The sequence below is a fragment of the Rattus rattus genome, chromosome 4, assembly GCF_011064425.1.
Source record: "Rattus rattus isolate New Zealand chromosome 4, Rrattus_CSIRO_v1, whole genome shotgun sequence".
NCBI classification, from domain to species: Eukaryota; Metazoa; Chordata; class Mammalia; order Rodentia; family Muridae; genus Rattus; species Rattus rattus.
The window spans coordinates 147,519,057-147,542,003 of NC_046157.1; the positions used below are offsets into that span (position 1 = coordinate 147,519,057).

Consider the following 22,947-nt stretch of genomic DNA (forward strand, 5'->3'; position numbering starts at 1 on the left):
CCCATGCAGGAAGGTGTGGGGAAGAGATGAGAAGAGCCATCCATTTGGAAGGTTCTGGAGTTAGAGACAGAGAACCCCGTCCCAGATGAACTGAATGAAGAGGACAGTGGGGGCGAGGGGGAGAGGCGCATACCACCACCACCCCAAAGATAAAGCTGACCCAGGCAGATACCCCATATTCCTACTGGAAGTCACAGGGTCTTCCCAACCAGGAGTTTACAGTCCGCGAAACGTTACCTCTTCCAGGGAGTGCTCATGGCGCATTCAAGATCTCACGAAGGGGCAGACCCCTCCCAGACCTGACATTCCATCAAAGGCCCCTTCTCCTCCCAACCAGGCCCTGCAATCCCTCAGTACCTGTTTTTTGTTTGTTTTGTTTTGGGCACTTAGCAGAGCACTCACAATCTGTAATTCACTTAACACTCACACGGCTTTGAGAGCTGAGCTTCTTATCCCCATATGCTTGGGATGAAGCAGCTTGTTAAGAGCCTGGACAGGCCTAGGATCACTCAGCTAACAAAACATAAAGCTCAAGGGGGTTGGGGGGTGTTAGGCATGCAGGCAGTGCCTAACTTCCCTGCTGAAGGCCCCACGGCCATCTTACCTGGGCTCCTGCCAGAGGTCAAGTTTATACAGCAAGGGCGGGTGAAAGGCATGAAGGGGGCAGGGCGGCCTCAAGCCTGAACGGACTTGGGGGAAGAGCAAGCAGGGAGAGTTCTAGTAGGTCTCGAACCTGCCTGCAAGGGAACTGAACCACCTGCCAGCAGTTTCCTTCCTGACTCATGACACCACCGCCCCACCTCCCTACACCCCATTACTCCACAAAGTGGACCCACCACCCCCTCTGCCCAGGCTGAAAATATGTTTGAGCAATCAGGGCCCAGCAATCGTTCCTGTCTTCTTGCCTCAGTTTCCCTCTCCTGCACGACCCGCTTGGAAATACTGGAGAAACTAAGCACCCAAATGGGCAACTGGCCCAAGAAGAATGGATAGCACCCTGTCAGACGACTCCACGGCCCCGCCCCCACTCTCTGACAAGCGCGGACCAGGCTACCCCCAGGTTGGCTGAATCAGCCCGTGCATGGTGGGACCAAGACCCCCAGCGCCTCCGCGGCCTTGGCCTTCACCTTGACCCTCGCTCGGCGCTTTGCATAAACAAAGAGCAGCTATCCCGTTCCGCCCCAGCCCACCCCTACCTCAGCCCGCTGCCCCTTACCTTGGCCTGGCATTTCCGATGACAGGAGAAGCTGCAGACTGTGGGAGCGAGACAGAAAGAAAGTTTTTAGCCGCGAGGTATGAAATGGAAACTCAGGCGCAATCTCCTCCCACCCCGGCCCTCCACGCCCGCCAGGGGGAGGGGGGACAAGGAGAAGGGAGGGGAGACTGTGGGGAGAAAGAACGGGGAGCCCGGGTGCGTACCCCGAGGGCGGCCGCTGGAGCCCCGCCAGGCTGAGGTGGTGGGGACCCAGGCCCAGTGCCAGCGGCACAGAGGAGCGAGGGGCCTCTCCCCTCACACCCGACAGCGGGCGGGCCTGTCACACGTGCACTCCCCTAGGCCAGAGGCCCGGGCACACCCGCGAGCACACACAGAATTTGGGACCTCCCCTCTACACACACACACACCATGCTGGGAGCTTCACACACACTCATGCTGCAGAGACCCTGGGATCTGTGGCACAGGACATGTGTGCCCATACACAAAGCTCCTTCCTGCATGTTAGTACACACACACACACACACACACACACACACACACACACACACACACACACACACACACACTCAGACAACTTGCTCTCCCTCCCACCACAGAAGCTGGAATCAAATTTCCTATCAGGTTCCAGAAGCCAGGAATGTCCCCTGTTCTACTGCCCCACCCCCCAGGGCACTTGGCACTTGTAGGAGGCTCCGGGAGCCCTTCCCGAGGTAGCTGAGGGCCTCTGAGTTGATTTGGGTCTCCTGGTCCTTAGGTTGGCTGGGACAGGAGAACCTGGCCAGTGGTTACAGAAACAGGGCAGACAAGGGAACACCCTAAATCAATCTCGTGTGGTCCTGTTCTATCTGTCCTACCTCACCCTAGACGACAGCTCCCTCCCTTTGAGAAGGTATTCTCTCACCAGCACCCTCCTGCCTTCTTTGGGACAGGGATCTTTGGGCTGAGAAAACCTCAGTTCAACTGGCTTGAACCTGGGACACACACCCCCACCCCCACCCCCGCTGGACTACAGATAGACCTACTCACCACCACTGGCCCCACCCCACTGTTCCTGTACCCGGTACACAGTAAGAGTTTAATAAGTGTCCAGTGCCCCAACTAGGCAACACAGCAGAGCTGGCTCTGTGTGTGAGTAAGCTGGCCAAGGGCATGACTGCAGGAGAACTGACCCTGCCTCCTGCCAATGTCAGCATTGGATGGGCTAGGCTGAGCAGTGCTGGAGAGCCTGCCCCGGTGGTGTGGATACTGGGAGAGCAAGCAGGGTGACCAGCTCAGCTGTCACCTGGGGCCCAGATGCAGGACTCAACCCAAGATTACATCAATTGTGAACTGTTGGATCAGGTGAACAGGAGCCATCCTGCTAATCCAAAGTATCAGGATCTCCATGACACAGGGCAACAACAGGACAACCAGGAAGAGTCCTGATGAGGATCCATATTGATGGTGTCACAGAAGCCAGAGATCTTTTTTTTTTTTTTTGGAGCTGGGGACCGAACCCAGGGCCTTGCTCTCCCTAGGCAAGCGCTCTACCGCTGAGCTAAATCCCCAACCCCAGAAGCCAGAGATCTTGAACCAGACCAATGACTCACTGCAAGTGAGGACAGAGGGATGTACCGTGACATACTATAGCCTCCAGGAAGAGATGGTTTCTATGCTTTCGTTTTGTGTAGTTTTTGGTTTTTTTTTTTTTTTCCTTGTGAGGAGAGGTTACAGGGGTAGAGGGCAGATGTGAGGGGACGGAGATGATCAGGACTCCAGTGTGTGGTGTGAAGCTCGAAAAGAATCAACAAAAAGTTGGAAAAAAAGTGTCTACTGAATTAGAGCTACTGAAAATCTCCCCATAGCTCTGTGCTCCCCGCCCCCATCACTTAATCATCTCCCACACAGTCTTTCCCTGCACTGTGAGGCCCTCCCTCATCTCACATTGAACCAAGAGCATCTTGAGTCCTCTCGGCTTCTCAACTCCCAATCTGGGCACTAGGGGACTAGGGCTCTATCTTCCTCCAGTGTCTACATTTCTGACATTCTCAGGATGCAACAAGTTCTCTCCTCCCTTGGGGCCTTGGCACATGCTGTTCTGACAGCCTGGAACTCACTCCCTCAACCTCAGTCCTTAGTGAGTCCAATCCGTCTTAGCTGGTGGAATCCACTCAAGGCCGTCTCCTCATAAAGGGCTTTCTGGACTGTGCATGTAGCAGTGGGCTTCCTTCAGTCTTTCCGGTTCCCCTGTTGTCTCCTTGTCTGACCAGCCTACAATCTGAAGTCACTCTAGGTGGTTTCCAGCTGAGCTAGCTGCCTGTACTGAACTCTTGAGCTTGTAAGTCATACAAGGCCCAGGCAGACTCTCCTGCGATGCAGAACCAGGCATGTATGTGATAGAAGAGTACCCTTTTCCAGGCACTTCTCAGCACGGTGACTTGATGCCCACAGCCTAGGATGATTCCAGCATTCGCTAGTGCTCACCCTTAGCAGTAACTTGCTGTAGAACCATAGGAGTCTCTCAATGCCCAGACACTCAGCAAGTGTCCTCAAGTGGAGATGTGCACTCATCTGATTGCAAGACAGCATCCCAGAGCTCCCTGCATTAAATGCGGTAAGCTCCCTGCATGTGACTGTCCTTATCCCACCTCAGAGGCAGAAGCTGAGCACACAGAAGTCTCCAAGCACGGTTCACCACCTCAGAGCAACTGTCCCTCCGTCCTCCAAAGGAGCCTCCTTCACATTCTTAGCCACCTTGGTCTTCTCCGGGGACAGTGGTCCTGCTGTCTAAACTGATTCTCTCCTGGGGCCATTCAAAGTTTGGCCAGACCTTGCCGCTGGCCTCTTCAAGATCAATGAAACATTCAGGATGGTGCAGAAAGGAAGTGTGGTAACCAACTCTGAGGGGGATCCACATCCTCTGCTAACCCCACCCCCAGACACTACTCTGACAGGGCTGGTTTGCATAACCTTTTTATTATTATTTATTTTTGTGTGTATTGATATCTTAGCCAAATGCATTTGTATGCATCATGTGTATCCTTGGTTGCTTTTCCAGGCAAGAAGAGGGAGTTGGATCCCTTGGAACTGGAGTTAGAAATGATTGAGAACTCTTGTGTGGGTGCTGAGGATTGCTAGATCCTCTGGAAAAGCAACCAGGGCTGAGCCACTCACTTCTCCAGCCTGGTTTGAGTAATCTTGACTATTCACACATGCACGCACACATGCACGCATGCACGCACCATCAACACCACACCACCCTGGCCATCGGTCCCAGCTGCTCATCAAGCTTGAATTTTAAAGCTTAGTCATCAGCACAGGGTGCTATTAGGGAAAGGCTGAAGCCCTAAGACTTGGGCTTTGAGTTGGTTAATTTTCATTAACAACTTGATTTGGTCGGGAAGCACCAGAGGCCATGCAGGCACACCTCTGGGTCCGGCTATTCTTCCAGAGAGGAAGGGGAAATGTGGGTACCCCATCTCATGGAGATGAGATGGAATACAAGGGAGAAAAGAGAACAAGCAGACACCACAGGCCGGTGTCCCCACCACTACCACTTCCTGGCTAGCGTGAATAGAGCTGCTCTGACCAGCCATGCCTCCCCACCCCCAGTCCACACCAACACAATGGACTAACACCTCTGAAACCATGAGCAAAACGAGCATTTGCTCCTGCTGCCTATTGCTCAGACACAAGAGCAGAAGCTCAAGAAACCAAGCCTGTGGAAGTTAGGCTCCTGAGTGCAATACAGAGACGATGCCCCTTCCTGACTCGCTCTTTGCCTCATGGCTGCAGCGTAGGCAAGGGCACACAGGTTTCACCACATTCCTATCTAGAACCAACTCCTTTCCATAGCCTGGTCAAGCTTCTACCCCAGTCAGTATCCCCAAAGGATCTGTTCCTGCCATACCAACCTTCCCATATGGACCTCTGAGTCTGCAAGGAACAGGTCTGGAATGGTGAACTCATGTATCTGCTTCAAGGCCCAGTTCAAAATGCCCCTCTAGATAATTATCCACTCACAGGAAGGGTCCCCCCTTCCTGTACAGAGTCACTACACACATACATAGAGACACACGTGCGTGCGTGCATGCAACACAGACACACACATTGCTGCTTCCCTGCAGCAGAAGGGGGTTCTGCTCAATTGGAGCCTATGTACACCACTACCAGCACCAGAAGAACATAGCAATACCCAGGCACAAAAACCATCTCAAACTAAGGAACTGTTTCTGAACTTTCTCCCATGTTTTTGAACCAAAGCTGCCCTCGGGGAACTAAAACGCCGGTAAGCATTCAGAGGACAGGTCAGACTCCTGTATGTTCAAACTACTGTGGTCAACGGGATCTCCATCACTTGGCCCTAATTATTACAAGGGACACCTGGAGTCCTGTCCTAACCACTTTCATTTTGCTGTGTGACCACTGGGCAAGTCACTATCTCTCTGGTCTCAGACTCTTATTCTCACAGGTAGCTTGCAAGATCCTTAGGCCTGCACCCTCATAATTAGATGGCTCAATTTTTTTGTTTGTTTTGTTTTCAAGATGGGGCTTTATCGTATACCCATGACTGTCCTGGAACTCGCTCTATAGATCAGGCTGGCCTCGAACTCTGCCTCTTCAGCGCTGAATAAAGGCACGAGTATGCCACCATTGCCCTTGATGGCTCAATGTTTACAATGTTTCCTTAGAACCTCAGATACTACAGCTGTCACCAGAGCTCAGTGGCCAGAGTCCCCACTCCCACCTCCTTACTCCTGGCCTTAGGAGGCCAGATCAGATGGGCCTCAGTCCTGTCCCAGCTCTGGCAGCCTGCTTCACCCATGCTGGTCTGTCCCAGCACTGTGGTCTGAATGTGTCCCTGCTGGATTCCTGTGCTGGAACCCAAGTCTACAGAGACAGTGCTGGGAGGCCCCATGCCTTCCACCCTCCTGCCACACAGTGCTGCCCCCTGCTGACCTCTAGGGCATGCAGCAACTGGGAACCCTAGTGGAAGCAAAGTAGACCCTTCCCTGGGTATCAGGATTAGAGCCTCGGTCTTGGACCTGTGGTTTAGAACTTTAGCAACAAGTGTCTGTTGTTTGCAAATGACAGTCCGAGTAATACGGTACAGTAGCACAGACAGGCAGACACCCCACATCAGTTACTACCAGTCCTCTCCCTCCAAGAAGGGGAGCTCTCATTCTAGCCCGAGACAGGTAGCCTGGGGGTTGGCAGTAACGCAGCCTCCTGGGATACAATTCTCTAATTTCCTTTTAGGCCCTAGGATGTAGAGAAGTCGGAGCAGAGAAAAACCTGCCCTGTCTCCAGTCTCCAGATTCCCTCAGACTCCTGAGAAAGGTAGACACCTGGTCAACTGTGGCCTCCCAGGTCCTTGGAGGGCACCAAAGCCATAGATCTACCCACAATGCCTTCCTGTGCCAGATCCCTGAGGTGAGACACTGGAGACTGCCCGTTGGCCTAACCAGCATGGCCAGCAAGGTCCTGAAGGAGCAAGCCCCTGTAGGAAGAGCATTTGATCACGTCATTGTGGGGAACTGCACCCCAACCCCTCCTGTGGCCTGCTCTGTCTCAGCTGGGCTGTGGGGCTCTGGGCTGGGGTGGGAACACAGGAAACCACATTGTTGGGATCTAAATGGCCTTTTCCTCTAGAACTCGGGTCGGAAAAAGCACACACAGCCTCAGTGTGCACCTGACCTGGCCATAACCACGCCAGGCCTTGGCTCTTCCCCAGGCACCGGGTCACCCATCTGTTCACTGAGCCTCCGGTGTGCCCCGCCCGTGGCTCGGTCCTGGAGGTATGCAAAGGCCACAGTGCACAGATGTTTGGTCAAACCCTATTCTAAGTGTTTCTGTAAGGTATTTTTGAACTGAGATTGACATTTAAATTAGTAATGGGCTCTGTAGTGGTTTGAGTATGTTTGCCCCGCCCCCATAGACTCATGTGTTTGAGTGCTTGGCCAACAGGGAGTAGGACTTTTTAGGAGGTGTGGTCCTGTTGGAGGAAGCACATTACTATGGGGGTGGACTTTGAGGTCTCCTATATATGCCCAAGCTCTACCCAGTGGAATTCATTTTCCTCTGGCTGCCTTTGGATCAAGATATAGAGCTCTCAGCTCCTTCTCAGCACCATGTCTGCCTGCACACTGCCATGTTGATAATGGACTGAACATCTGAAACTGTAAGCCAACCCTAACTAAATGTTTGCCTTTATAAAAGTTGGCTTGGTCATGGTGTCTCTTCACAACAATGAAACCCTAACTAAAACAGTCTCCAAGCAGAGCATGGTACCCTCTAAAGTGTGGGTAAGCCCTGTCTGGTCAGTTGAGCACTAAAGAGGAAATGACTGGGCTCCCTTAGGGCCGGAAAATCTCAGGCAGCACCCTGTGCTTGAACTTGACCTGCAACACTTGTCCCCAAGTCTCCAGCCGAATGGCTCTCAGCAAAACTTGCTAAACCCCCCATTATCACCTGATCCAGTTCCCAAAAGTCAATTGCTGTGTATCCATCTACATACCTACCCATCTATGCATCCTTCCAGCCAGTCAGCCAGCCATCCACCCATCCTTAAATTCAATACATACCTACAGTCCACCCTTCCATCCATCGATTCACTCATCATTCCATCCATCCATCTATCCATCCATCCGTCCATCCATCCATCCTTCCTTCCTTCCTTCTGTCCACCCAAAGACCCAGCCTTCCTTCCACCTCTAGTCTGTCTTTTATGTTTCAGGATGTCACTGAAGGTTCCATGATTCTTTCCTGCCTACTTCAGTTACAGGAATGCCAAGTGCAGGGTGGGGAGGAGGACAACAACGGTAGAGCTGGAGGACATCAGTGGAGCTGGAGGACATCAGTGGAGCTGGAAGACTAGGCAATTGGAAAGCAAGTGACAGCCCATCTCCTCAGAACCCGGGCTTCCTCCTGGCTGTAGAAGGGCCCTGTGGAGACTGGGTTCCAGATGCTGACAGTCCATGCCCCAGCCACCCAAGACTCAAAGACCCAGAAAACACAGGTTACCCTCTAATAACAAAGAATAAAGGTGCACCACGTATGGGGATTGGAGCAAGCCGGGAGTGAATGCACCTGGAGTGAATGTGCGCTGTTGAGGGCTACAGCCATGTCAAGGGCCTCAGACCCCTAGGAAACTGACAAAGCCCCTCCTACCCCCACTCAGAGGGCTGGCAAAGCTTTCCTCTGGTCTGAGTGAGAATGTTGACAGTGGGCAGAAAATATACACTGTAGCTTCCTCTCCCAACCTCCAAGAAGTTTACAGCCTGAAGACTGCCCCACTACAAGAGAGGCTCCTACAGAGACCGCTAAACTTGCCTCCTCCTTCAGATGTACAAACTAACCCCACACACCATTCAGCTGTCTAATAAACACACGAATCTGCTCGACTGTGGAAGTTTCTCCATCAGAGAACCTAGTCCACCCAGTCCCAACTACTCTGTCTCTCTGTGTATATGTTCCTGGCTCTTCTTCATTCCCTCGCTGGCCCAGTCAAGTCTCAGAAGCCATACAAGGACTTGGGAACCATGGCCCCTCTGCTAGGAAACAGGTCGTACATGCATATCTGGTGGTCCTGGCTGGGTAGATCAATGGATGATGGATGCATGAATGCATGGATGCGTGGATGACGGATGGATGGATGGACAACAGATGGACGGATGGGTGGATGGACCAACAGGATAAAGTTAATGAGTCTATGAGTAAAATGAACTGTGGATGGATGGATAGATGAGTGGATGATGGATGGACAGATGGACAGAATGGGTGGCTGGATGGACAGACAATAGAACAGATGGACAGATGGAGAAGACGGATGGAGAGCAGTGTGGATAGGCAAATAAGATGGTCTGCTCACCTCATGCCACCACATTCTCTCAGTTCCACAGCAGACTTGGTCCAGTCCTCCTCCTCCCACCGCCAGCCCAGCCCAGGCGAACCTAGCCCTCCTGCTGAGGTTCCTATGTTGCTCAGCCCAGAGTCATCCTCCCACCTCCTCGCTGGTCTCCCTAGGTCTTCTGAGGCCCAGTTCTGACACCTAGTGGAGTGTCTGGCCTGGAGATCTGACTTTCCTCAGCCTCAAGATTCAGGGTGAAACTGGGGGCACCCATGCACGTGGGAGTCAGGTGCCCTGTCAGCCAGGACGATTGGATCAAGTCATCAGGGATGCTAGACACTGATACTTAAAAACCAAAAGAAACTAACCAGAGATGTGCCCACAGTCACACTCCAAATCCTACGATTCCCTCTCTTCCTGTTCCTACTTCTGCCTCTCAGGTGAGGGGAAGCCTCCAGGAGGATGAAAGTGGAGAGCAAGGGGAGACAGACATGAATTCATGTGACTTGAAGGTACAGGACAGGATGGAGGCGGTTACATAATCAAAATGCAAAGTCTAAACTCTCTCCCCCAGATCCCTTGTGAAGTCCCTGCTGAATCTCTTGGGAGAAAGGCGACTCCATGTGGCTGATTTGGGTATTGCAAGCATTTTTGTTGCCTAGATTGAGGCTGAGTATGGACAGCAATGCCTTTGACCATTCAGGCCTTTCCTGGAGATTGGACGGATGGATGGATGGATGGATGGATGGATGGATGGATGGATGGATGGATGGATGGATGGATGGATGGATGGACGGACGGACGGACGGATGGACGGACGGACGGACTGACTGACGGACAGATGGATTGATTATAGATAGATGAGATAGATAGATAGATAGATAGATAGATAGATAGATAGATAGATAGATAATAGATAGACAGATACACACACCCCTAGCTCTCTAGTCAAACAGTCCTACCTCCACACCCAATTGCTTTCCCTTGATCCCTCCAGAGTCCTACCCTGGCCAACATGAGATACAATCACCACCAACCTGTTTCCTCATCTATAAAGCAGGTATAAGGCCAGCCTCTTGCAGATGCTATAAACACATGGTGCTTGGTCTTCAGTAAGTGCCTTAGTGATTAATCTGGGCTCTAGCATACCCTACCTGGCCCCTCTGGGCTTTGACATTCAGGGAGAAGCACAGGCTGATAGGTTGAGCAGGAAAGAGCTCAGGACAAGGGGTGAGCTTGGCAGGCCCGTATGTAAGCACTGTCTCAAAGGTAGTGAGGACTCCAAAGGCTTTAACCAGGGCGTTGGTATAACTAGGTGCACACTCTTCAGACCCAGGAAAGTTACTAGAGACTGGATTGGAGAGTTCAGAGACTCAGACACACGAGAAGCCCTGTCGGTAGACAGGATATAGGGCTGAGAGAACCTCATCTGTGCAAGTAACCAGGGGTGGGGGTTGGGGGTGGGGGAAGCAATGGCGTTAGTCACTGGTATTGACTGCCCTTCAGGATCCATGACAAGACAGTCCTCTCTGGGACACAGAGACCCTTCAAAAAGCACATGACAACAGTGAGTGGGCAAGCCCAGTTAGCCCACAGTGATTTGGGGCTGTTTAAAGTCAACCCAAACCACGAGAAGGGGAAGACAGTGGCTTGGCTTTTTTGCAGTAGGGGGGAAGGGGGCGTGGCAGGCACATGTCAGTCATGTGCCTTCCATGCACCACCCAGGCCCTTTCCATACTCTGACTACACATTTCCCATGCATTAGCCCCATGCCTTCCACACAGCAAACATGAACCTTCTGGTACCTTCCACATTCCCACTATGTGCCTTCCACATGCTAACCACAACCCTCCCACATGCCAGCCATGCACCTTCCACATACCAACCACACCTGTCAGTGCCAACTACCTACTTTCTATGCACCAACCGCATGCCTTCAACACACTTTCCACATGCCAGCCACGCCCCTTCCACACCTTCCAGGTCTAACTACACACCTTCCGCACACCATCACACCTTTCTTGGAGCAGGGCGGGGAGGTGGGCATGTTGGCTGATTGGTTGGTTGATTGGTTGGTTGGTGTTTCATGACAGGATTTCTCTGGCTATCTTGGCACTCACTCTACAGACCAGGCTATCCTCGAGCTCAGGGATCTGCCTGCCTCTGCCTCCTGAGTCCTGGGATAAAGGTGTATGCACCACCACCCAATACTGTCATATCTTTCAAACACACGATCTCCATGGCATCTGCGTGACCCTCACCACAAACCCTTTACAGGACTCCCATCCCAACCACTGCCATCCACACACTGCCACATCCTACACACACACCTTCCTATGCTACCTGCTTACCATCCACATGTTAGACCTGGACTTCATACAGTCTCTACCATTAGTCACCAGGCCATCTACCACCTGCCATGTCATCACACACTTCACGTGCTTGTCACCTAGGTAGGTGTTCAGTGTCCTCCAACAGATAAGAGAGGGGTCCACGTGCTCAGCAAAGACCCCACACGCCCCAGACCAGACCAGTCCAAGAACAACAACAATACACCCTGGGTCCCGTCAAGCACGCACCTTTGCAAATACAGCCTTCCCGAGTGATGGCCTGCCGGCAGACGCCACATGGCTTCACCTTCTTGAAGGCCTTCACCTTGAAGTGGTGGGTCTTGGGGGCCTCCAGGTCTTCTGGCTGTGAGAAGAAAGGCCCAGGGTTAATCAAGTGAATGCTGGGGTCCTAGAAAGGAGGCAAGGGCAGAGGAGGAAAAACTGGCAGGACAGAGAAAAAAACCAAGTACCCCAGTAGGAAGGAATGCCAAAGGACCTAGAATAGTGTAGGGTGACAGTTCACTCATCCCAGGCTCCCAGACTAGGAGTATCAGTGGACGGGACCCAGGCAATGACTGCAGACTCTAGCACCCAGAGGTCGCCCTCCAAGGCTTCCATTCGTGTTTCTCTTCACACTCACTTTAGTGTTAGGATATGAATTAAAATGCACTTAAGTGACCAAGTTTAAATGTGCGGCTTCACTGGGCAGAGCTAACGCTGAGTGGCCTGGCGCTTGCAGATCTAGTGTAAGGTCCTGGATCTTCTTCTCCGCCATGACAAAACATATATGCCCCAAAGAATGTTACTTGCTACACCTTACCCAGTGCACCCCACGTAGCCATGTTCCAAAGGCTACTGCCTGACACCAACCCCAGGCCCTCGACACTTTCCACATACCGACCCCACAGCCCACATGTACCTTCTACACACCAACCATACACGGTCCCGAACTGCTGGCACTTCCCTCGGCAGCAAACTGCTTCACTGGATTGCACACTCGGTACAGACGGAATTGTAAGTATGTAATCTAGTGTGCAGGGTCTCTCGTGAAACATGTGCATGTTCTGATGGGATGCAGCCATTCCTTCTACTTCACGGCTGCATAGTATTCCACGTGTGAGTGCAGTACATGTATTTATCTATTCCCCTGTAGACGGTTCCTCATCTCTCTAGCCCACATCCCAGCATGCCATATCCCTGTGTTCAGACTTACCATTCACCCTAGTCCAGGGGGCCCTTCTGACTTTATTTTAATTCCTTTTCTTTACATTATAAAAATATTCAGAGCCTTGAGTATGCTAACTGTATGCTCTGCTGCCTACTCTTATGAAAATAGAGTATGTTACATTTCCTGTTTGTTTGATTTCTTTGAGCCAAGATCTCACCATGCAGCCCTGGAACACAGGATTCTTCTGTCTTCACCCTACAGGCCCCCAGGTGCTGGGATCACAGCGTGTGACACAATCCGTGAACTACATTCCTATTTGAGACTGCACCCCAAGTTGTGTGAGAAAAGCAACAGATTGGAAGTTAGAGTGTTCTTCTATCTGACCTGCCAGATATACCTACGCCAGCAGTTCATATATGCATACACACATGCATGTGCATGTGCACATGTGCACATACACACACACACACACACACACACACACACACACACACACACACACACCACTTTCCCCTCCAGACAGCACTACAAACACATAGCTCTGACAGTCAGTTCTTTGTAAGCACACAAGAGAACACACTGCAGACCAGTGGTTCTCAATCTGGGAATTGAGACCTCCCCTTGGGGGCGGTCAAACAACGTTTTCACAGGGGTCACCTAAGAACATCAGAAAGTGCAGATATTTACATTATTATCCACAACTGTAACAAATCACAGTGATGGAGTAGCAACAAAAATAATTTTATGGTTGGGGGTCAGGTTGCATCACTAGGAAGGTTGAGAGCCACTGCTCTAGACTGAAAAGCCCTGCACAGAAACAGCCCACTCTGTAGCTCATCTCCCACTCTGGGGCCTCCTGGAGGAAGTGCTCCCTGTCACACTTCCCCTGTCTACATTGGTCCCTCCTCTACAGGAACTCTCCACGGAACAGACAGAGCTGGTGGCCATCCTGGGCACACGCTGAGACCAGGCCGCCGGACCTTGCAGTGTGCAGAGGAATCCTGCTCATTAAAATCTCATCACACACCTTGTCCCTGAGCCTCCCAGCTCTGAGCCGAGACCAGAGGAAACAACTTGGTTTGGAGGAGGAAGAGTGGCCCACACACTAAGCAAACATGGGACTCGTATCTGACAACACTGAGGAGGTTCTGGGTGCCACCAAAACACGGAGAAATGCGGTCAATAAGAGACTGGGTCAGGGGCAGCAAGCCAGAGAGACGGGAAGAAATAGACAGAGGGAGGAGGAGGCAGCCGTCTGAGAATGAGACGAGCCACAGAGAAGCAGACAGAGCAGACCAAGATAAGGGCTGAGAAGGAGAAAGGCACAGGCCACAAGTACACAGAGAGCAAGCCTGAATAGAGGCACACAGCTAAGAGGGAAGCGGGGAAACAAAGAGGGACAGACAGAAGGACCCAGGAGCTCCCAAAGGCCACCGGAGGGAAGAGCTGAGGCTCAGGACGCAATGGTAGCGGTGGCTTCAAAGAGCTCATTGTGAGGAAATAACGAACGAAAAAATTGAAAGGTGGATAAAAACAGAATAGAGTCTCAAAACTCCCCCCCACATTGTACCTGAGTTACAAAGGATGAAACAGGAGGCACACCTGTAATCCCAACAGCCAAGAGCCTGAGTTCAAGGTCAGCCCGAGACAGACCTGAAGCTGTCTCAGAAATAAAGTGGGAGATAGGTTTCCCTGACAGATGCCAATCAAGGGATCAAAGGAAGTCACTGTCACCCAGCACGGGATGAATGGAAGTCGCACCCCTGGGATGGCTGACCGAGAACAGAGTGTCATTCTGTGGCAGTCCTGCCAAAAGCCACAACCTGAATCCAATCAAGAGGAAACATCAGGCTGACTCAAGCTGAGGCACAGTCTACAAATGAAATGGCTCGGAGCCTTCACAAGTGACAAGGTTGCAAAAGTCAAAGGGAGACAGAGATTCCCAGACAGGAGGCGACTGCAGACACGGCAGCTAAAAGCAGTGGCTGATTCTGAACTAGATGTTTGTAGTGGCCGTAAGGACGTCTCAGGGACACCCGGTGAAACACCATAGTGTCTCAGAGTTAGATGGTAATGGCATCTTCATGCTGTCAACCTCTGCTACCGACCTATGTGTCCCCTGAAACAGGAGTTCCTGTGAGATCAAGGAGGTCTTCAAAGTGGAGTAAGGGTCAGCAACTCACTCCCTCAAGGGAGAGAAAAAGATCTTTGTGCCATGTTTGCGACTCTTCTGAAGCTTAAGATTGTTTTGAAATCAATACAGACAGGCAGACTAGGTGAAAGGCAGAAGGAAACAGATTAGTCCAGAGCAGAGGTAGAGCAAACCAAGAAGAGATTGGAGACGCCAGTAGCGCCTCCTGGTGGTCATACTGAGCAGCAGCACTCACTGAGCCAGTCCTGAATACAGGGCCTTCCAGCTCCAGCCAGGGGTCTGCTATCTCAGACAGCTATTGCCTGGGTTCAGTGAGGGTAGAGAGCCTCTATCCCCTTCCATTCTGCTGTCTCTCCTCCCACTTTCTCATCTCAGAATTTGGTTGTCAGATTTCCTGGTCAATTTTGTCTGTCATTGCCCAGTAGGGGCCCCAGCCATGGCATGGGATGGGAGGTGAAACAGAGAGGGAACTTGCAGAACAGTTGGAGAGCTATATGAGGGAGGCAGGCAGGAAGTCCCAAGCCTCTTTCTTCCTCCCCACTAAAAGAAACTGAATTCAACAGTCTAGCTAACCTTCCAAAACTCCCCTCCCTATACCCCCAAGTCCAGCCTTTTCCCCAAAGCCTAAGGAAAAGTCCCTTCCCCCAGAGCACAGTGAGAGTCCTTACAGCCTAGTGGGCAGGAAGGGGGCGAGTGTTAAAAGACCAGGCTGTTAAGAGATTATCCAGGCTCATGCCTGGGACTGTAATACTGTCTCTCTGTCCTGGAAAACCTGAGTTTATAAACTTGCCCACAGTGGGCCTGGAGGGTTAATGGTGATTCCAGGACTAGTCAGATCCTCAGGTCCTCTAAGCAGTTCTGGGTGACTTCCCCCCTCATCCAGCTCTGATAGGAGAGCACTAGGCCTGGAATACAGTGGAGTCCTCAGCACAATGCGAAACTTAGCGCTGAGGAGGGAGGGCTGTGCCGGCAGCTGCATGAGTAGAGACTATGAGGACATGTTAGGCCCCTAAGGACAGGCTATAAAAATCTGTGGGAAGAAAAGCTGGCTCTGTCATCCCCAATGAGAAGCAGGGACCCCGCCAGCCCCAGCTTCCCACACTAGGAAGTAGAGGATCCACTGATGCTGGAGAAAGGGTCAACACGTGGATTCTAATGTCACAGGATGGTGGAGATGGTTTAGGGTGGGTTAGCCTCCAATCTCTGATACAAAGATGTCACAACCCTACAGACCAGCGTCGGAGCTTGCCACTAGAGCAGGCTGGTGTTTGAGTCTGGCTGCACCCTGCCCTCCTTGCCCATGTGGGACTGCTCCTCAGATCCAGGAAAGTGAGCCCCATGAAGCCCACAAGCCCATAAAACATGCAGTGCCATCCAAGGGCGACGGCTTGTCAGGACAATTGCTGTTTTCCTGGCGGGCGGCAAACAGCTACATGGGGCAGAGCCAGGCCCTGCCCTCCCTGGATTAACAGGCAAGCCCAGAGGCAGGAGACATGACCACAATGAAGAGAGGGGTGTCCTGGTGGCTCCAGCACCCTATACGCCAGAGTCAGAGCAAGAAGGGAAGGGATCCAGCTGGAAGCCACTCTCCCATAAGCCCCAGCAGCAGAGAACTTTCAAAGCCTAAGGCTTTGGCCCATCTCGGCCCTTCTCTCTCTCCATTCAGCCAGCCAGAGGGTGTGGCACAACTGGCTGGACCATTGAGGGCTCCAGCCAGGCCCTGGTCCTGGTCGGGAGAAGCTGCTTGCAGGCAACTCCCTGCCTCAAGGGGCAGAGAGGCAAAGAGCTGTGTGCTAAAGGGGTCCACCCATGATGAGAAAATTCCCCAGTTCTGCCCTCCTCGGGAGGCTAACCAGCTCTGGCTGACTAGAAAAAGACAGAAGTCTTCTAGCCTGAGAGCTGGGCAACCTAGGAAACGGGATAGCCAAAACCCGAGGTAAGTATCACCCTCTCTCTCCCTGCGACCTGGCCCGCCGAGGTTCCCTCACCCTTAAGCCAGGGAGCATTAGTGCCTGCGCTCAGGCCTCTTCCTCTAAACCTCACCTTCACATACGACACAGTTGCCTCCCTCTTGGGCCCCCAGTTAAGGGCCTGCCCAAGTTCTTGGTCACCCTGGTGGAAAACTCTGAGTCACTCTCAGCCCCTCCCTCCCCTCCCCCACACTCCCAGCAGCTAGTTGCCAGGTCCTGTGACTTTTGCCTCCTAATTCTCTTCGCAGACCTGTCTCTCTCCTGCTTTCCAATTCTGCTGCCTCTGACCCTTCCCAACCTTGTCACTTCTGTCCAGGGCTGTTGTCATAGCTTCCAGGACCTCCCAACACCATGAGGAGAACAACTACAACTCTGCAGAGGCCGTGACACCCCGAAATGCTTCCCCAAGATGTCCAGGGAGCATCCGGTGCTCACAAGTAGGAGATTCATCCTCTACATCCATCCACTCTTCCTGCCCACTGCCCACTCCCAAATGTCCACCCCAAATCCACACAGGCTGTGACCCCCTCCAAGGCCCACCCATTGCAACCCCGAACTGTCATCCCATGTCTCAATAGCCTTTTTAAAAACTAGTAAGTGGGGCTGGTGAGAGGGCTCAGAGGGGAAGAGCACTGCCTTCTCTTCTGGGAGAGCCAGGTTCAATTCTCAGCACCCACGTGGGATCTGACACCCTCACACAGACACACATACAGGCCAAAAACCAATGCACATAAAATAAAGATAAATTGATTATCTTTTTTAAAAAAAAAAATAGCAGTACTGAGGACTTCATCTAGAATCTCATATCCTCCCTCATTCTAGGCAAGCATCCTACCACTAAGGGGCATCCCCAACCCCTTGGCATCCATTTTAAAGACAAGTTCACGGGCTGGAGAGATGGCTCAGTGGTTAAGAGCACTGACTGCTCTTCCAGAGGTCCTGAGTTCAAATCCCAGCAACCACATGGTGGCTCATAACCTCTTCTGGTGTGTCTGAAGACAACTACAGTGTATTTATATTATACTGAATAATCTTTGGGAAAAAAATAAAGACGAGTTCAGCTTTCTCACACAAAGGCAGAACTAGAAGAACTAGAACTAGAACTAGAAGGCCTTGGACCAGGGTCTGGTTCAACATCGATGCTTGATTCGTCAGTGTGAGCCATCCTGACCACTGTCCTATCCAGTATCTTCCTGGCAACATACTGCCATTTGGCTGGCCCAGCTAAACTGACCCTCTCACCATACACGGACTGCACAAAACAATCTAGGAACCACCTCCTCATCTCCTCATCAGTGCCACCTTCTAGACCTCCTGCCTGGTGGCTTTAAGCTTACCAGCCGGAACTCTCATGGGGAGCCTGTCTAGACCCAGCTTAGGGCCTGTCTCCCACCCTTCCACCTCCATCTCTCCTCAGCCTTGACATCTCTATCTCCATCTCCCTTCTCTCTCCTCCTCCCCCCTCTCCTCTTCTTCCCGGCCTCCTTCACCCCATCCCTCTTCCTCTCCCTTCCTTCCTCCCTCCCTGGCTCTTTCCCAAGTTGGTCCCTGGTGTGCTGCATTAAAACCCTCCGCTTCCCTAAGTGAAATCAACTACAGAGCCAGGAGGTCACTGAGATGTAGACAACCTGAGGTCAGGTAACACAGTGAGAGGCTGGTGCAGCTCCCTCCTTGTGCCCTTACAGTGACAGTGACTTCAGTGAGGCTGAGGACCTGCCCAAGTCATGTAGATGAGCTAAGATGCAACAAAAGCTCTAGTCTATCAAAGGCAATGCCCCAAGTCCCCAAGCCCTGCCGTTAGTGTGATCTCTGATTGGAGTGTCCCTAGAGGCCTCAGTGACAATCCCAGGAAGGAGGACTGGCATTCTATCACACCGGCGTGACTGGCTCAAGGGTAATCTACTGGCCCCTTGTCTTAACCACTACCAACCTTTTTTTTTTTTTTTTTAACCTCCTATACTTGTGTTCTGAGAGGCCCCTTCTTCTGTCAATCTACTTTAAACTTGTATCTGCTTGGTGCTTGTGTGATGGTTCAGCGGTGAAGAACACTGGCAGAGGACCTGACCAACGTAGTAGCCAAAAATCATCGGTAACTCCAGTTCTTCTGAATTCCATGGGTATGTGGCATACATGCATACACACAAGCAAAAGATTTATACACAAAATAAAATAAAATCAATATTTTTTTAAAAAAGAAAATATTTCTCTCCTGAACTATGTGATGACATGCACACCTGTAATGGCAGTGCGGGGAGACAGAGGCAGAAAGGGATGGCACAGCCTAGACTATACAGCATGCCCAAGGCCAGTCTGAGCTACACAGCAAGACCTGGTCTCTACAAAACATCAACTGGGCTGGGGACTTAGCTTGGTTGGTAGAGAGCTTTCTCAGCATGCCACATCCCTAGGTTTATCACTAACACCATAGAAAACCAGGCACGGTCCTAACTACCTCTAATCCCAGCACTTCAGAGGTAGAGACAGGACAATCAGTATAAGTCAAGATCATTCTTTATACATAGTGAGTTCAAGGCTGGCCAGAGCTACGTAGACCACCTTCAAAAATGTATGTATGTATGCATGCATGTATTATGTGTGTGTGTGTATGTATGCATGTCTGATGTGAGAGATCTTTCCTAACCATTCCCTTCCCAAAGTCCAGGTGAGCCCTGATTTTTGGTAACACTCATACAAGTTATCCGTTGGCTATAAGTCATTGAAGCACGTAGGTCTCCCAGTGGATAGACAGGGCATGAAGGAGCTTAAATGACAAGCAGTTGGGGTTGGGGATTTAGCTCAGTGGAAGAGCGCTTGCCTAGCAAGCGCAAGGCCCTGGGTTCGGTCCCCAGCTCCAAAAAAAAAAAAAAAAAAAGAAAAAAAAATGACAAGCAGTTAACTGGTTTTCTCACTATGTGATCTCCCAAGCCATCTCAAGCCTTCAAGGGTGCTAGACAAGATCTCCTTCTACCCAGAGATTCAATGGCTGCCCCAACCCATTCCCTTGTCTCAGGAACACTGAGCCCATTGGTAAGGTGGCCTTAAACACCCTTCTTTCCCTCCATGATTCCCCTTCTATAGACCAAAGATGGATGGCTTGTCCCATTCTACCTCACAGAACCAGTGAGGTTCAAAAGAAATTGTGCAAGTTGAAGCAATGTACAGAGATGGATACCACAGAGAGAGAACTGGACCATGGAGGAACACTGCTTACTGGCTTGCTCTCCATGGCTTCTTAGGCTTACATTTAAATACAACCGACCCCCACCTGCCCAAGGGTGGCACCACCTAGAGTAGGTTGAGCCTCCCACATCAATCATGAGTCTAGACAATGCCCCACAGATTTGCCTACAGGTCAGACTGATGGAGACAACTCAATTGAAGCTCCCTCTTCCCAGATGCCAAGTTGACGAAGAACCGTCACAGTGACAGAAGTGAGATTTGAACCCAGACAAGTCACGCTCTATCCTCTGCAGAGGAAAACCTGCACACTGGGAGCCTTTGTACCGTTATATGACCCCATTTTCATTGACCCGAATGCCTTGCCATGTAGAACTTCCAGAACGAGAGCCCTGGCTGGGTAGGCAAGAGATCGGGTTCTATCCTGCTTCTCCTGCTTGGTATTGGGAGAGCCATCATTTATTGCGCTCTAGTGTGTGAGAGGCATCTTCCTAAACATATGTGGATTCCCAGTGAACATTTAATAGCCGGGTGCATGGCTTAGCAACAGAACACTCATCGAGCATGCGTGAGGACCTAGGATCCATCTCTAACAGTAAGGGAAAAAACTATCAGCCCTAAAGGTAGGTAGGAAAATCCATGGCACAGAGATGTGCAGAGTTTAGCCACAGTCACACAGCTCAGGAGTGCTGGGACAGGGTTAAACCCAGGCACATGGCACTTCCTGTCAGTCCCATGAAAGAGATAATGTGTTATTTCCTTCCGACCTGTGCACCTCATAGGTCTTTAAGGATCTTTGCAACAGTAGAGTTTGGATGCTGGTGCTGGTTAGGGCCTTGCAGCCTCACCCCACCCCCACCATCAGGCAAAGAGAAGTAGAGGGAGAAGGTTCAGAGCAGAAAGTCGTTGGAGGGGGTTGGGGATTTAGCTCAGTGGTAGAGCGCTTGCCTAGCAACCGCAAGGCCCTGGGTTCGGTCCCCAACTCCGGAAAAAAAGAAAAAGAAAAAAAAAAAAAAAAGAAAGTCATTGGAGGAGATGCATGGCCAGAACCATTCAAGAAGCACAGGGACTCATCAGGATAACTGAAATATTCACTCAGCCCTCCAAAGGAACCCAGCTTAGAAACTGGAACCTGTCACAGTCTGCAGCTGGCCTCGGAGAACACTATCCAAGATTCTGTGAGGTCCAGAAAGCTCAAGGGACCAGTGCTCGGCAACTGAGCTCGCTCAGAGCAGGGCGAGGACTGAGCTTGGTTCCAGTCTCTGGTTCAGGCCAAAGGAGCCACTCTCCAGCCTGAGAGCCAGTGTCCTCTCTAGAAGGAAGGGCTGCAGTCTGCTGCCATGCCCCACACCAACACGTTCAATTAATAGATGTGTAATTATTTTCTAAATAAACTCCACTTAACTGTAATAGCAACTGGAAGCACTTGATGGGAAAACCAACTTATGCATAATGCACTGCTTTGCTCCTCAGCTAATAAAGCAAGGTCGACTGCTAGGGCTTGTGAGGACTCTGGGCCACAGATGTGCGACCTCAGAGATGCAACATCTGCTTATCTCCCCAAAGAGAGCATGTGAATCCACATGCCCTGGGCACAAGGTCTATTTCCTCCAGATCCCGCCTTGACTGGCATGAGCGAGGCTGCACAGCTCACCAGTTCTTAGCTCCAGGAGAGCTAGACAGAGTCCATATGTCAGGAGAGACACATGAGTCCTGTACCTCAATGTCCTTCCCAGGGAGATCCAGCCCCATCATATCAGGGTACACAGAACTCCTTAAGCCATGGAGGAGGTGTGAAGGAGGAGAGAGGTCAACATTTTCTCAGTATCTGCAGGGTGCCTGAGTCCCCAGTCTCTTGATGGCACTGTACATGTATTTACAGATAGGGAAACTGAGGCTCAGAAGCTATCTTGACTAACACTGCCCATTAGGTAAATGATGGAGCTAGGATTTGAACCCAGAACTGCCTAATATCAAAGTCCACATTCCTGCCATCCTGCCAGGCACCTCTCAATGCAAACTGACTCCTAGAGGTTTCTGTAGCCTCTGTCCGGGGCTCCTAGAATCAATGCCACCAAGTCCTCTCCTTTCCTGCTGCCAGCCAACCCTCGCCTGGTCAATGCCCACCCAGGAGCAAGGACTGCTACAGCTGCCTCAGGCAGGACGTGGCATTCCGGGATGCTCCCTCTGCCTGTGTGTGCCCTCCCCCTGGAGAAAGACACAAAGGCCAATGGTAGGGACAGGGGCTGGGACATTATAAGGGACTAGGAAGGAATAGAGGAGGAGACGAAGGTTCTGCTGGTCTTACAAAAGCTTAAGAAAGGCCATCCACACATGCTTTGATCACTAACTCCTGTTCCCAGGGAAGGCATCCACACTCAAGGACTTCACTGTGCCAGGCGCTGTCCCGGGGCATTAAGGTGCTCTCTCCTAACAGGCCCTCTGAAAACTGTTTTCTCCACTGGGCTGAGGTCCTTCTCTTAAAACCTCTCAGCAGAAGTACCAACTGAGCCCTCTTGATGTCATCCTTGAGAATCTAACTGTGTCCTTCCTGCAGGGTACCCTACCGACCACATCCTCAGCCTAGAACATGAACTGGGCCAACACCCTCATCTTACAGACAGCAGCAGCCCAGGAAACTACTAGAACATCCCTTGTTCCGGACACCCCACATTCCTCAATCCACAGGCAGACATTTGGCACCCAGTCAATGGGCCCCCAGACGCTTCTTCACAAAATGCCTATAGGTCATCCCTCCCATAACTTCCCTCAGCCTTATGCTACACTCAGTTTGACGGGTCTCCTGAGGACTAGCTGCCTACTATAGAGAGAGGGCAAGCAAGCCACATCTGGATGCTGGGTCTGAAGCCCCTTCCCCCCAGCCAGCCATGGCTCTCAGAAACCTCAGCCAAAGATGACTTCCTCGCCCTCCTGACCCCTGTGCATACCTCCCACAGCCCAGCAAAGTCCCTCTGAGGAAGGGGTCTCCTCTTGCCCTTCTACCAGCAGCATCAAGTTGTCTCCCATCCCCCTCCCTGGGAGTCTCTACCCACCACTTCTTCTAGCCTTAACCCTCCCACATGGCCCCCAGACCTATCTGCATACA

The 22,947-nt window shown here is 51.5% G+C and overlaps 1 protein-coding gene across 1 annotated transcript in view; it reads right to left on the reverse strand.

Moving 5' to 3' along the window:
* The window catches only part of Tns1 (tensin 1), a 209,002-nt gene that overhangs the window by 151,822 nt on the left and 34,233 nt on the right, over positions 1-22,947 (reverse strand). The window contains exons 2-3 of the mRNA XM_032901325.1: positions 11,624-11,738; positions 1,217-1,254 (exon numbers count right to left, since the gene is read on the reverse strand). Of these exons, the coding sequence (XP_032757216.1) occupies positions 1,217-1,254; positions 11,624-11,738 (153 nt within the window). The remainder of the gene's footprint in view (positions 1-1,216; positions 1,255-11,623; positions 11,739-22,947) is intronic.